Below are 13,342 nucleotides of genomic sequence, written 5' to 3' on the forward strand. Positions count from 1 at the left end.
CATTATCTACTAGAGAAAGATGGTGTGTGTGTGTGTGTGTGTGTGTGTGTGTGTGTGTGTGTGTGTGTGTGTGTGTGTGTGTGTGTGTGTGTGTGTGTGTGTGTGTGTGTGTGTGTGTGTGTGTGTGTGTGTGTGTGTGTGTGTGTGTGTGTGTGTGTGTGTGTGTGTGTGTGTGTGTGTGTGTGTGTGTGTGTGTGTGTGTTTATGAGGGAAAGAGCTAGTGCAGAGAGTTGTGTGGGCCAGTCTAGGTGTGCAGGCTGTCTTGCTGTTTGAAGCAGAGCTCATAGCTGCTGCTGCTGCAAAACAGCGACTTGGACTTTGGACTGACATCTTAAACAAATGCTTGCCTTATCATTGTCTGGCTGCTAAACGACACAAGCATTACATTTTGATATGATGTGATTTTATGTGATAGGATATGATGTCATGTGATTTAGCATAGATGTGGTTTTGGACACTTGTTTATAAGAGTGGAAATAATGTTTTCCTTTTGTCCAGACAGTTCTTCACCACTTCAGGTAGGCTCGGCCTATAGCCCACTGTCACCTTATTCTCCCTTTCTTATAGCCTACTGTATATTGGCTACCTATAGATCTATATAGGCCTACTGTTCTTCACATGTGGAATCAATTCAAGGATTGCTTAACCAAACACGTTTGTTTTATGTGCATTGTACAGAGAAATATGGGTGGAGTGGACAAAAGATAAACCATAGGCCACATGAATTTATGGAAAGGGTGAATTAGAATAAAAATTGAATAATAATTGGAAACTAATAGGTCATCATTACCCTTTTGAAAGAGGGGCTTTAGTATTTTACGTCTATCTACACAAAATGATTATTTTCCTATCAATCTGCAGGCCCAGTACTGCAAGCTTTATTTGCATGCACACATTTAGATAATGTGATGAGATTTCTACCCGTGTGATGACGAGAATGTGGAGAGATCACACCCGAGAGAGAGAGAGAGAGAGAGAGAGAGAGAGAGAGAGAGAGAGAGAGAGAGGAGAGAGAGATAGGGGGAGAGTGAGAGAGAGGGAGAGTGAGAGTGAGAGTGAGAGAGAGCGAGAGAGAGAGAGAGAGAGAGAGAGAAAGAGAGAGAGAGAGAGGCTCTGTCGTGAACATTTTTGGACTGGAGGACCAGTGTCGGATTATGAGCTGACAAAATAGCGCTGTAGGAGAGCCAATAAGAGCGGCATCGACTCTACGCGAGATGCCTATTGCAGCTGATTTTTGGGCCAGTGTACCGGCATTTCTTCCCATTGGCCATCTATGTGGCATGAGATTTTTTTCGAATAACAATCGAAAGAGAGCATAGTTGCAGCCGATATGTCACTGACTGCAACCACTGAAGGTAATCGATATTATTATTATTTTCAATTTTTTTCCTTTCCTACATCAATTGATGCTGCGTGAGGCTGGGCGATGTATCGGTGCGATTTGACTGTGTGAATTCATCACAGCAAGTTGAATATTTCCTTCTGTTATGGTCGCGTCCTGCAATGTAAAATTCGGGCAAATAAAACATTCCCCCCCCTCTCTGCCGATGCACCTTGCGTCAGATATGCCTTGTTTCGACGCGAGGTGTGAGGATGCCCATAGCTGTGAATGTGTCATTGCTGCAGAGAAGACAGCGAGCTTGCAAGTGCTTCACCGCCCAACACAAGCCCTATGAGCCCGTGCATGTATCTGGGGACCGGCTTGACACTCTCAAGGGAGGAATCCATCGCAGGGGACTTCCCAAACACTGCCGCCACCTCCCCAAATCCACCCGAGGAAGCTGCTGTGAGCATACAAGCTCCCTGATGATTCTTGGAGGGCAGCCCCGATGCATCTTGTGAGTGTGAAAACTCAAAGACTCCTTTTGCCAGGGTAGCATCAGCAGACAGGAGACAGACCAGACGGTGACTCTGTGTGTGTCAACTTACAGCCTGGACTCTTGCCTGGTACCTCTAATAAACTCTTGGCCAAAGCCACTGACCTGCCCTGTTGGAGCGCTTTTGTCTGGGGCATCACCGCTTGAGCACAACAACAGTAGGCTGCAGTGGGTAAACACTAACAGCTCCAGCGAAGCACCAGCCAACCAGCAGACTTCACGGATTGTGCTGCCAGTTTCCCCCCAAAGACACACCTGAGAGCAGGGTCAGGATGCAGGTGTCCTTCGCCTGCACCGAGCACAACCTGAAGAGTCGCAGTGAAGACCGGCTCTGTGGCCTCCGCACCGCGCCCCCTCCCGGGGGAGGCGGTGGAGGACAGGGGGGAGGGGGTGGAGGTGGAGGCAGCGGGCAGGGGAGCAATGGCAACCACAACTCCCAAAGCTCAGCCAAGACCACTGGGCCCCGCCCCGCGCTACTGGGCCATGCCCACATGAAGGAGGCCATCGGGCGCCACAGCAGTATGAAGTACAGGTGAGTAGGCTATGCGCCTATGCGTCAGGGTAGTTTAGAAGTAAAAGTACACATCTAGCACTGCAGAGTCCCAGGTTCAATTCCCGAGCAGTAGCCTACTTCCGGCTTGGTCAGATGTTCCTACAGACATAATTGGCCATGTCTGCAGGTGGGAAGCCGGCAGGCACGCTGGAACTATTATTAAGTAGGGGGTGCTGCAAGGAAGGGGCTCTTAGAAAAGTTTTTGGGACTTTTAGCCATATTTAGAGGAATATTTAATTTTAAATTAACATTAGGATTATACTGTTGTGATGTCATTATTCAGTATCTTCTCCTTTTCTCACTCACTTTCATGTAACCACATGCTCTCCCTTTAGTCGTTTTACACTACAGACCAGAGTCCTGCGCGGGTCTGATTTTCAAGACCCGGTTCCGCCCGGCCCCGCGACGTGCAGTACCGACCCCGCTCCGCGAACCCGCACATATGATCAATCAGTACCGCAACCCACCCCGCCCCGCAGACATGAGACCCGTCCCCCGACCCGGAACCGCATATATATAATAACCGTTAATCTGCAGTGCAAACATTTTGTAGTGAACCAAACGAAACTGCCACCGTTTCACACGAGAGGCGAACAGCAGTCTTTCTGGCCGAGACTCATCAGCTGATGTACGTTAATTAGCTTTTAGCAGCTGCTAGCTCACTAACCAGCTGGATAGCTCTGCTATCAGACACACAGACAGTTACAGCAAGCAAAGTGACTTACCAGCTATTTCCAATATGTCCGGTATAATCCATACTGCCTTTATGATTGCTGTTGGAGGAACGTAAATCCACGTTGGGATGAGACCTCTCCACTTTCACGCTATCCATCCATGACATGTTCTTGCCTGTTGCTATGAAAACAGCCAGTGTGTATGTTTGACTGGAAGCTAACGTTAGCCTACTATATTATCTGTCCGACTCGTATTGTCTCCAATCAATCACCTTGACCGCAGCTGAGTTTTGAATGTTTTGTGCAATCCATATAGCGTCACACATTGCACAGTATGCGCATACTTGAAACGATGCCGGTTATGTAAACAAACTGCGAAAACGTGGACAGAAACTTTTCTCCTGTTCGAGTCAGACCAGCTGCCAGACACCCCCCCTGCCAGACACACCCCCTGCCTGCCAGACACACCCCCTGCCTCCATCTGAGTGTAACAGAAAAACACACAAGGCTCATACGTTGTCGTTGTTCCACCCGCCGCCCGTCCGCATTTATTAATTTTTACCCGCCGCCCGACCCACCAATTTACAGAAGTGTATTTTTTACCCGCCCCCCGCGTTTTTTTGCGGGTACCCGGCGGGGCCCCGCGGAACCCCGACCCGGTGCAGGACTCTGCTACAGACAGACAGCAACACAGGCATAAACACTGAACTTATTATTATTATTATTATTATTATTATGGAAAACCAGATTATGATGAAAATCAAACACTTTTGAAGAGAGAGCGTATCAAATAAGATTAGAGCTGGGAAGCACAAACTGTTTTTAATGCATTTTGTTGGTGTTATAAATACAGGACAGCCAAATCCAACAATTTAGAAAATTCCATCTCTTGCCACCAGGGGGTGGCACCCTCCACACCTACCTTCCAATGCGTTTTTCCCTTGGAAGCCGGTGGGGTAAGATCTGGTCGCTGCACTAGTGCCTCCTCTGGTCAGTTGAGGTGCCTCTTTGGGGGGAGGTGATCCTCCTACGCACTATACGTCCTGCATTGAAACCCCTCGCTGTCAGGTGAAAAGAAGCGGCTGGCGACTAAACATGTATCGGAGGAAGCATGTGCTAGTTTACGGCTCTCCCCAGATCATCAGAGGGGGTTGAGAACAACCAAGACAACAGCGGGAGAAAATGGGAGAAAAATCTGGGGGGGGGGGCGGGTATAAAAAAAGGTGAGTAGGTTATGGGTGAAGCAGGCTATAGGGCAGGATGAGCGGAAGCTGTAGGGGTGGAAGGAGAAGCTGTCAGGGGGGTGGACAGGCAGCAGGAGAGGGGTGTGACTGCAGTGTCTGGCTCCCAGAGTAGAACAGAGGTGGCTTAGTTGAGTTATGAAAGTCTGGTGACCTCCAGAGAAATGATGGATTATGATGATGAGCGTCTGTGGATCAAGCTGGCAGGTTATGTGACAGGACTTCCACTCCCCTCTCAGGTACTGATGCAGATCTTCCAGCCAGGCTTCATTCAGTCAGTCTATTAGTTGAGGTATAAAGTGAATACCTACGTAAGGTGAGCTGCATTGAGCTTGAAATGACAATATGCCACAAAAGTGTTGAGTGTCTCTAACCTGCATGTTTGTAACAAACATGTAACATGTTTGTTACAAACATGTTACAGGCTGCCTGCATAGTGTTGAGTGTCTCTAACCTGCAGCCTGTAACATGTTTGGCAGGCTGCCTGCATCTTCATGAGCAACAAGGAAAAGTTCCTCCGAACACAGTCTAGTTGAGATTTATCATCCAAATATCACATTCCCTTTCAAACATGTGTACACTGATAGGCCTTACATAATGCATATAAAACAACCACACTGTATCCAATTAGAAATAGAAAAAAAAGATTGGCGGTCTTTAATGTTGAAACAGGAAATTGCACACAAATATAAAAATATTTTGCCATTAGCTTATGTGTATTTAATATAGAATTCAGCCCTAGCCTATCCAATTATGCTTTTTTCTTTATTTGAAGTAAAATAACACACAGCTCCTATTGGAGGGTTTGATTGCATGTCATCTTCATGAACGTGTTGTAGCAGATATCTTACACATAAATGAGCAAACCTACGTATCTACATATCTCTGTATCTCTGTTTAATTTCCTCGGATACCGTCACCCTGACAGCATTCATATTTGGTACAGGTACCAGCAGGGGTCCCCAGCAGACGGTGACATGGCCAGATTTTTGAATTAGGTAATTAGGGTCGACTAAATGGGCAAAAATGGTTAATTTGGCCAAAATGAGTGAACACAGCTTCAGAACCATGGAGAGCTCCATTTGTTAACTACTGATGGAATCAACCAGGGAAGTGGACTATGAAAGCCCTCTGGGGAGAGAGAGGAGAGGCTGCATGCCAACTCTGTGAGCGAGGCCTGACAGTGATTGTGTGCTCCAACGAGTATCAGAACTAGTCCTATGTATAGAGAACCTTTGTTGCACATGATGTGTCTCAGTCATAATATGGGAAAGATAATCGACAAATCAGTCTTTAACGGAAAGCACAAGTGTCATCTACTTTTGAGCTAATTAATTTTGTTCTAGGCTCTACAGATGAAGTCAACCATTGTCAAAAACAGACTGTTCAGTTCTCCTTGATGCATCAGAGATTCAGACTAACGAGGATGGATGTCAGTGGGAAACAGTCATAACTCCAGACACACAGGGATCCGTTGAATTCAATAGAATCATGCCCTATGCACTTCACAACAATCAGGGTGAATGGTAGAGATTTGATACAGATGAGAGAAAAACCCCATTCCATCAGCGTTCTCCTTAAATGGGACTGAAGCCTACGGTAGTTTGGAGAGAGACTTCTTTAATGACCCGTTGTTAATCAGATTGACTGAAATGCCGCTGTTCTCTTCACTCAATTTAGTTTTCATTTAATAGGCTCTTTAAATAGGGAACGAGGCGCAGGAGGAAACTGGGATCTCCCCATGATTTATTTTTGATTTTCTTTTGCTTTGTGAATTGCATAGTGACTATTATTATGTGACTGGATTGTGCCTGCTGGTTATGCTGCTGTCAGTCGAGTTGTGTTTCTAATAGGGAATGCAGCCGTAGGCTACAATAAGTCTATACAGCATTATGGGCAGCTCTCGTTGCCAGTGGCAACACCCTAGGCATTTGCCTTTAGTTTTTGTCTGATTTCCTAATCAGTGGGCACTGCTGTCCCTTAACAGTCCCAGCTGAGTCTGCTCAGTCTATGACAGCGCCATGGTCCACTGGTCAGAGCAGTCACTCACTCACTCATTTTGTATGTGTGTAAATAAATGCATACATAAATCTTATTTTGAACTTAACTTTTGAACTTAATTTTTTAACTTAACTTAACTTAACTTAACTTAACTTGGTGATAGCAAATTGTATCTTCGTGATAGCAATCACTTTAGAAGAGTACATTTTTTAGATGAACAAATTCAACGAAAAGGCAGTGCCTCATATCTCTCTGCATCGTGACTTTGATTGAGACCAAGTGAACAATGCAATAGAAAAGAGGTAAACAACTGCAAGGGAATTTGATATCCCATGTTGTAGATTGGACCTATTCTTACCACTATTTGACCCAGTTTGACTGGATGCTTTCTCATGGCCCATGTCATCTCATTAACATTCATATTCATCACTCACTGGCAGGTCATGGACCATGGCACCTGCTGCCAGTTACCACCCCCCCCCCCCCCTCTCTCTTTCTCACTTGCTTTCTCCCTCTATTTGCCCCCCACCCCTCTCTCTCTCTCTACCTCACTTCTTTGATCTGTTTTTCTCCTTTTCTGATTTTTCCTAGCCTGATATTCAGACTGCATCGTCAATTCATAAACTAATTTCCTCTTCGTCTGAGATTGCACTCACTTCAGAGCACGCACACATCCAAGAGTATTTCAACAGGTGCTGGAAAAAATACACGTATAGAAATAGAAAAGGAAATCCGCACACTGTTTTTTAAGCTCCCACGGTGAGTTTTTTTTATTACAAACCTAACCTCGCGTCACCAGGCTCTTCCCGAGGCAACCGGCCGGCACAGCAGGGCAACCGCAGCAGCCTTGCTAGTCACAAGCACAAGCTAACTAATGCTAGCCAGCTTCTCCACATTAAGGCCAGCTTTGGCGCGTGATTTCTAACCCCACATAGGATAAGCAATAACCACGCCCTGTGGTGCCTGGATTGGCCAGGAGCATTGAAGCTTGGGACTAAAGCACCTGGGGTTTTTCATCTTTTAAAATAAAGATGTTTAAAAAACTATTGCTTGTTACATTTTCAGTGCTGTACCTTTTCTCTGCGTAAGAATTGAGCTTGAAATTAACGATATGATACATTATATTATATGAGCTATGAACGTGAACACAACACCGTTTATATTATTGCATGTTTTTGTAGATTGTGTACATTGTGTAGATTACAATTATTATGCTTATTATTATTATTATTACTATGCTAAGGAAGGTAGGTGACCATAATTCATTTCAATGTCCGCCCAGCTCCAAGGCCGCGCCCCTTTTGAGGGGAAACCCACCATAGTAAACGACGGTACAAGAAGCCGAAACCACTTCAAACAAACTATTTAAAACGGTTTAATTTGATAGAGATATGCCGAAGAGTTGCTGTGTTGTTATAGTTTCACTAACAATAAAAAAAAAAAGGTCTGCGATAGGGTAGGCGACGGCGTGACACCGTCAATGTGGACGATGCATGTAACCTGGTGGAAACTGGATACAACGTTCATATAAGGCAAGTACCTCGTGTCGATGTATCTTGCGCATTCTATGGCCGGCCGAGTTGAAATATATTGTCATGTCATGGTGTCTTTGGGTCATTTATAAAGGAAATGAATTCTGTTATTTTTCTATAGATGTTTTGGGTACTGCTATTTTACATTGAAGTCAACGCGAGTGGCTTGTGTTATCCCCCAAAAAGGGGCGCGGCCTTGACGCTGGGCTGCGTGCCCTCCAGTGTTGCTCCTGGCCAATCCCGGCGCCACAGGGCGTGGTTATTGCTTATCCTATGTGGGGTTAGAAATCACGCAGCTTTGGCTGCTCAACGTGGAGAAACTGGCTAGCATTAGCTAGCTACATTAGCTTTGGTCACAGCTGTGTCTATTTCTGTTGTGCCTGACTGACAACAGCAAATCATGTAACTCATGACCAGTCTCTGAGTGACCTACTCACCACCACGGTGTCCGCCTGTTGCTAATTCTCTTCTGTTATTTCCATCAGTCTTTTGTGTTGCTGCCTTCGGCTCTGGTGAAATAAAATCGATCTCCTTGCTCAGCCTTAACATGACGGGTTTCAATTGTTTTGAGAGAGAAAAAGTCCGCTGCTCGGGAACATCTTGTGTGTGTAACGTCGGCTCCGCTAGGCCGGAGGCGGGGGTTTAGTGAAGCCACGGTCTTGCCTGGTGAGAGGCCGCCGGGGTAGTGGCTAAGGGCTTCCCTTCTCTCCCCCATGTTCTCCCCGGCCCGTAAACTCCCGTCCCCCGCGCAGTGCAAGCCGGGGTGGTGGCTTGGCTTCCCTGTATGCATGCAGGCTAAATAACAACAATTTGATATCCATTTTCCTGGCCGATGGTCTCATTGTAACGTTAGGTCATATAGAGGCAACAGGATTTCCTAACCAGTTTAAAAGCTCTGTGTATGGATTTAATTTTAACGTTATACGTTATAGCCTACTTGGGCTATGGTATGGGCGGAGGGCAGATGTGCGCTCGCTATGACGACCAGCCAGGGCTGTAATGTAAATATGTGACACATGATTTTAGATGGGTCAAAGTAATATTTCCGATGTATCTTGCGTTCTCTTGAGTTGTAATATATTGTCATGTCATGGTGTTTTGGGGTCATTAATAAACAAGATTGATTCTGTTATTTTTCTATAATTTTCTGGGGTTGTGCTATTTTACATTAAAGTCAACGGGAGAGGCTTGTGTTTTCCCCCTAAAAGGGGGCGGGGGGCCTAATTGCCGATCTGATGTATATTAGCACCCCGTGTTACCTCCAGCTTGCTCGGGTGTCCATGCAGGCACGATTGGCTGTGCCTGAGGGTGGGAAGCCAGATTGAGGGTATGTGTCCTGCAATTACACCATGGCTGGGTGTTGAGTTGTCCTAAACAGTGAGAGGAGGATTATGGTTATAAGATATACACAGTTCTTGTGACTTGTAACAAACACAAGTTAAAAACAAAGTAAACTTCATTTCTTAGGGATAGGGATAGGGTTTTACAAATTTGAAACATATCTACATGCAAATTGCTTGAATTAGTTGGAACGAGGTATTACATACCTATGGTCTGTATTGTTGACCAATAGGAATTGCAACAACATTGGCAGAGGTTGGCTCTAGCTATAGACCTTATTCGATAACCCCGGACGGCGCCATATTGTTGACAAACCGCAGCCGTAACATAGTCTGGCCGAGCGTATAACAACAGTTATGGCTTCGTCAAAGAGAAGTGATGAAAAAATAAGTTTGGTCGGAGGTGCGGACCCCTATAAAAAACTGACTTTTTGAGAGTAAATACAGTATAACTCATTATATTGCCAGGTATACCAGACATTGTGAATACAGTATTGGCATTGGAGCTGAAGGAGCTGAAGGCTTTCAAATCCCTTGAGTCCTAACGTTATAACTATAAGTTAAGTTAAGTTAAGTTATCCTTTATTTATCCCCATGGGGAAATTCATCCTCTGCATTTGACCCATCCTCTACTAGGAACCTTCCTAGAACTAGGAGCAGTGGGCAGCCACAGTGCAGTGCCTTGGTCAGGAGCACTGACAGGAGTTTTAACCCTAAACATACATGTCTTTGACATGTATGTGTTCATCTGTGGCAATTGGTCTGACATTTTTACTTTTGTGCCATCATCATCATCACATCATCATCATCATCATCAAACATTGTCGTGACAGCAAAGGTAAATAACGTTAACGTTAAATGTTTGTTTGATCTGACGCTTGCTTGCATGAGCCCAATGTTTGCTACTAACGTTAGCCTCTAGTCTCTTTCCCTTCACGTTTGTGGGCAGTAGCTAACACCCGGGCTTTTATTGCTGCTATTACTACAGCCGTGTATTATTACACAGCACACTATCGCTGTTGTGAAATAGCTCCTGCATTAAATAGGCTAGTAAGTAACGTCCTAAGCTATGACAGCTGTCAGTCACATTTAAACAGGCGCTGCGGAATGTCAAGAATATGGCGGCGGTGGGCGTGCCCGTACGTGAGTGACGTCAATCGAATAAGGTCTATACAACTCTCCCCCACCAACCCACGTGTCCTTTGGCATTGGCCTGTAGTGACACGACATTAAAGTCACACAATAGAGACCAGTAAGCTAATTACAGCAGAGATCCAACAGAAATGTCTAGTGCAGAGGTGATATATTGAAATACAAAATATTGTAATAATAATACTGCTTTATCAGTCACTGTTAGGCTTGAGAACAAGGTTTATTGGGAGTATCTTGAAACTCCAGTGGGCGAGGAGGTTTTGTTCCAAAGAGAGTAGCTCCTGGTCGAACATAGCGAGTTTTGAAAGGCAGAAATCTCGCCACCTGCTGAAGTGATCATTGAGTCGTGACTCATTACTGATCAACAGCCCTATAAAACTGCACATATAATGTCACGGTCATTTTGTGCTATATGGGGCAGTAAAACATACGTATTTCCCCTTTAATCCAGTCCTAGTCTAATGACTCTCCCAGTAGGCTACTGCTGTTGTTCCAGCTACTGTAGGAGGTCTCTGAAATGAAAAACCTTATATTTTCCTCTTCCATAAATTACCACAAGCCGCCCATTGCTTGTGTTTGTTAATTTGGTCCAAGTACGGTACTCTAAGTAATGCTTTTCCATCTAGAAGAGTGACTTCATATAAATCCACTACAAGATGCAAGCCTATGTAACCAATTAAATGTGAGTCCTCATGAGCCCCGAGTGGTAAGTTGGTTAAACTCACTCCCCAAGTATAAAGGCCCATTAGTCAGCTCCACCAAGGGAGCTTAGCTCTCTTGGTGTAGTGGTGTGCGCCTTGGAAGCAGAAGGTCGGCGGTTCGAATCCACCCCTGGGCAAGCCCCTAACATGGGTTGCTGCAACTACCATCAACACAATGCCGTTACACCAACACACTTTATTCCCGGTTTCATCAAATCAAACTTGCTATGAATCACAAAGTGTGATGGATTTCTATGCATGTGCAGGAATAAGGGCTTCATGAGAATATCTAAAGTAACAATCTCAGTTATATGGCCAGATATTGTGATATTGGTCTCATTGAGCTGGGGAGAGTGTCTTCAACACTAATCTAATTGGATCTGGTGATGATTCTTGAGGTGACTCAATAGATCAGTCATATTAGTCTGAGGTGCAGCCACAACCTTAAGGCAAAGTTTGACATCATCTGGCTTGTAAATACACTCACCGAGCACTTTATTAGGAACACCTTACTAATACTGGGTAGCTATCAGCTTTCAGCGCTTCAGTGTCAACCAGCTAAAGTGACATCCGCCTCCAGGTTTGACGTGTTGTGTGTCGAAGAGGTTACAGTATCCGAGTTCTGTCACCTCTGACCTCTCTCATCAACAAGGCGTTTCCGTCCGCAGAACTGCCGCTCGCTGGAGGTTTTTTGTTTTCCGCACCATTGTGTGTAACCTCTCAGACTGCTGTGTGTGTGTAACCTCTCAGACTGCTGTGTGTGTGTAACCTCTCAGACTGCTGTGTGTGTGTAACCTCTCAGACTGCTGTGTGTGAACTTCCCAGGAGATCAGCAGTTTCAGAAACACTCAAAGCAACCCGTCTGGCACCAACAGCCATGATGCCACGGTCCAAGTCACTGAGATCACATTTCCCCCCATTCTGATGTTTGATGTGAACGTTAACTGAAGCTGCTGACCTGTATCTACCCGGTATCTACCTGATCGTAGGGTGTTTGATGTGAACGTTAACTGAAGCTGCTGACCTGTATCTACCTGATCGTATGGTGTTTGATGTGAGCGTTAATTGAAGCTGCTGATCTGTATCTGCATAATCTTATGCAAATTTGCACTGCTGCCACATGATTGGCTGGATGGATAATTGCACGAATAAGCAGGTGTACATGTGTTCCTAATAAAGTGCTTGGTATGTCTGAATGATAAACTCTGATCCATTTTTAGCTCATAAACTGCAACCGTTTGGCTACTTGCTTCTCCTGCCACCTTCCATGAATGAATGGCAGTGCTTGATTGTAAAGTATGTGTACTGCTCTGGGTGCTTGTAAAGTATGTGTAGTGCTCTGGGTGCTTGTAAAGTATGTGTAGTGCTCTGGGTGATTGTAAAGTATGTGTAGTGCTCTGGGTGATTGTAAAGTACGTGTAGTGCTCTGGGTGATTGTAAAGTATGTGTAGTGCTCTGGGTGATTGTAAAGTATGTGTAGTGCTCTGGGTGATTGTAAAGTATGTATAGTGCTCTGGGTGATTGTAAAGTACGTGTAGTGCTCTGGGTGATTGTAAAGTATGTGTAGTGCTCTGGGTGATTGTAAAGTACGTGTAGTGCTCTGGGTGATTGTAAAGTATGTGTAGTGCTCTGGGTGCTTGTAAAGTATGTGTAGTGCTCTGGGTGATTGTAAAGTATGTGTAGTGCTCTGGGTGATTGTAAAGTATGTGTAGTGCTCTGGGTGATTGTAAAGTATGTGTAGTGCTCTGGGTGATTGTAAAGTATGTATAGTGCTCTGCCTCTGGGTGAGCTCAATATTCAAACATTGACTGCTTCAAATGGGTTTTGGAGGCTTAATCATGTTCTCATCCAGCCTGGCCAAAAAAATAGAAAAGTAAACAGAGATGAACCCGATAACTTCATCTTCATCGACAAAGTTGTTTGACGAGGCTTACATTTGTCAATATTTGTCAAGTGGTAAGAAGGGATGGCAGCGGTAATTAGCAGAGTGAGTACATGTATGTCTGAAGCGCTTACATCAACATCAGAGCCATGACCTCTAAATAAGCTGCGTGCTCAAGGTCAAAGTCTGATATTGTCTTCCGGCAGGGCCACAGTAATCTCTGCATGTCATTAAATATCTTAAATACAGTAATAAGACTTTTGATGCAGCTATAAAATGAGATATTGACTGATTCCTTACATTCAAGGATATGCAGAAAGTAAGGCAAATACCATAAATTGTGTCATTTCTGTAAAAGATAGGACCGGCAATGCTGGTTTCATTTTATT

The 13,342-nt window shown here is 44.9% G+C and overlaps 1 protein-coding gene across 1 annotated transcript in view; it reads left to right on the forward strand.

Annotated features, from left to right (window-relative positions):
- Positions 1-2,149: 2,149 nt before the first annotated feature.
- LOC310781084 (voltage-gated potassium channel subunit beta-2) overlaps positions 2,150-13,342 on the forward strand; it is a gene marked incomplete at both ends in the record, with an annotated part of 29,427 nt that continues 18,234 nt past the window's right edge. Inside the window, one exon of the mRNA XM_083641624.1 lies at positions 2,150-2,409. Coding sequence (XP_083497750.1) covers positions 2,150-2,409 — 260 coding nt within the window. The remainder of the gene's footprint in view (positions 2,410-13,342) is intronic.

Source organism: Poromitra crassiceps, assembly GCF_964638095.1.
Source record: "Poromitra crassiceps genome assembly, chromosome: 1".
NCBI lineage: Eukaryota > Metazoa > Chordata > Actinopteri > Beryciformes > Melamphaidae > Poromitra > Poromitra crassiceps.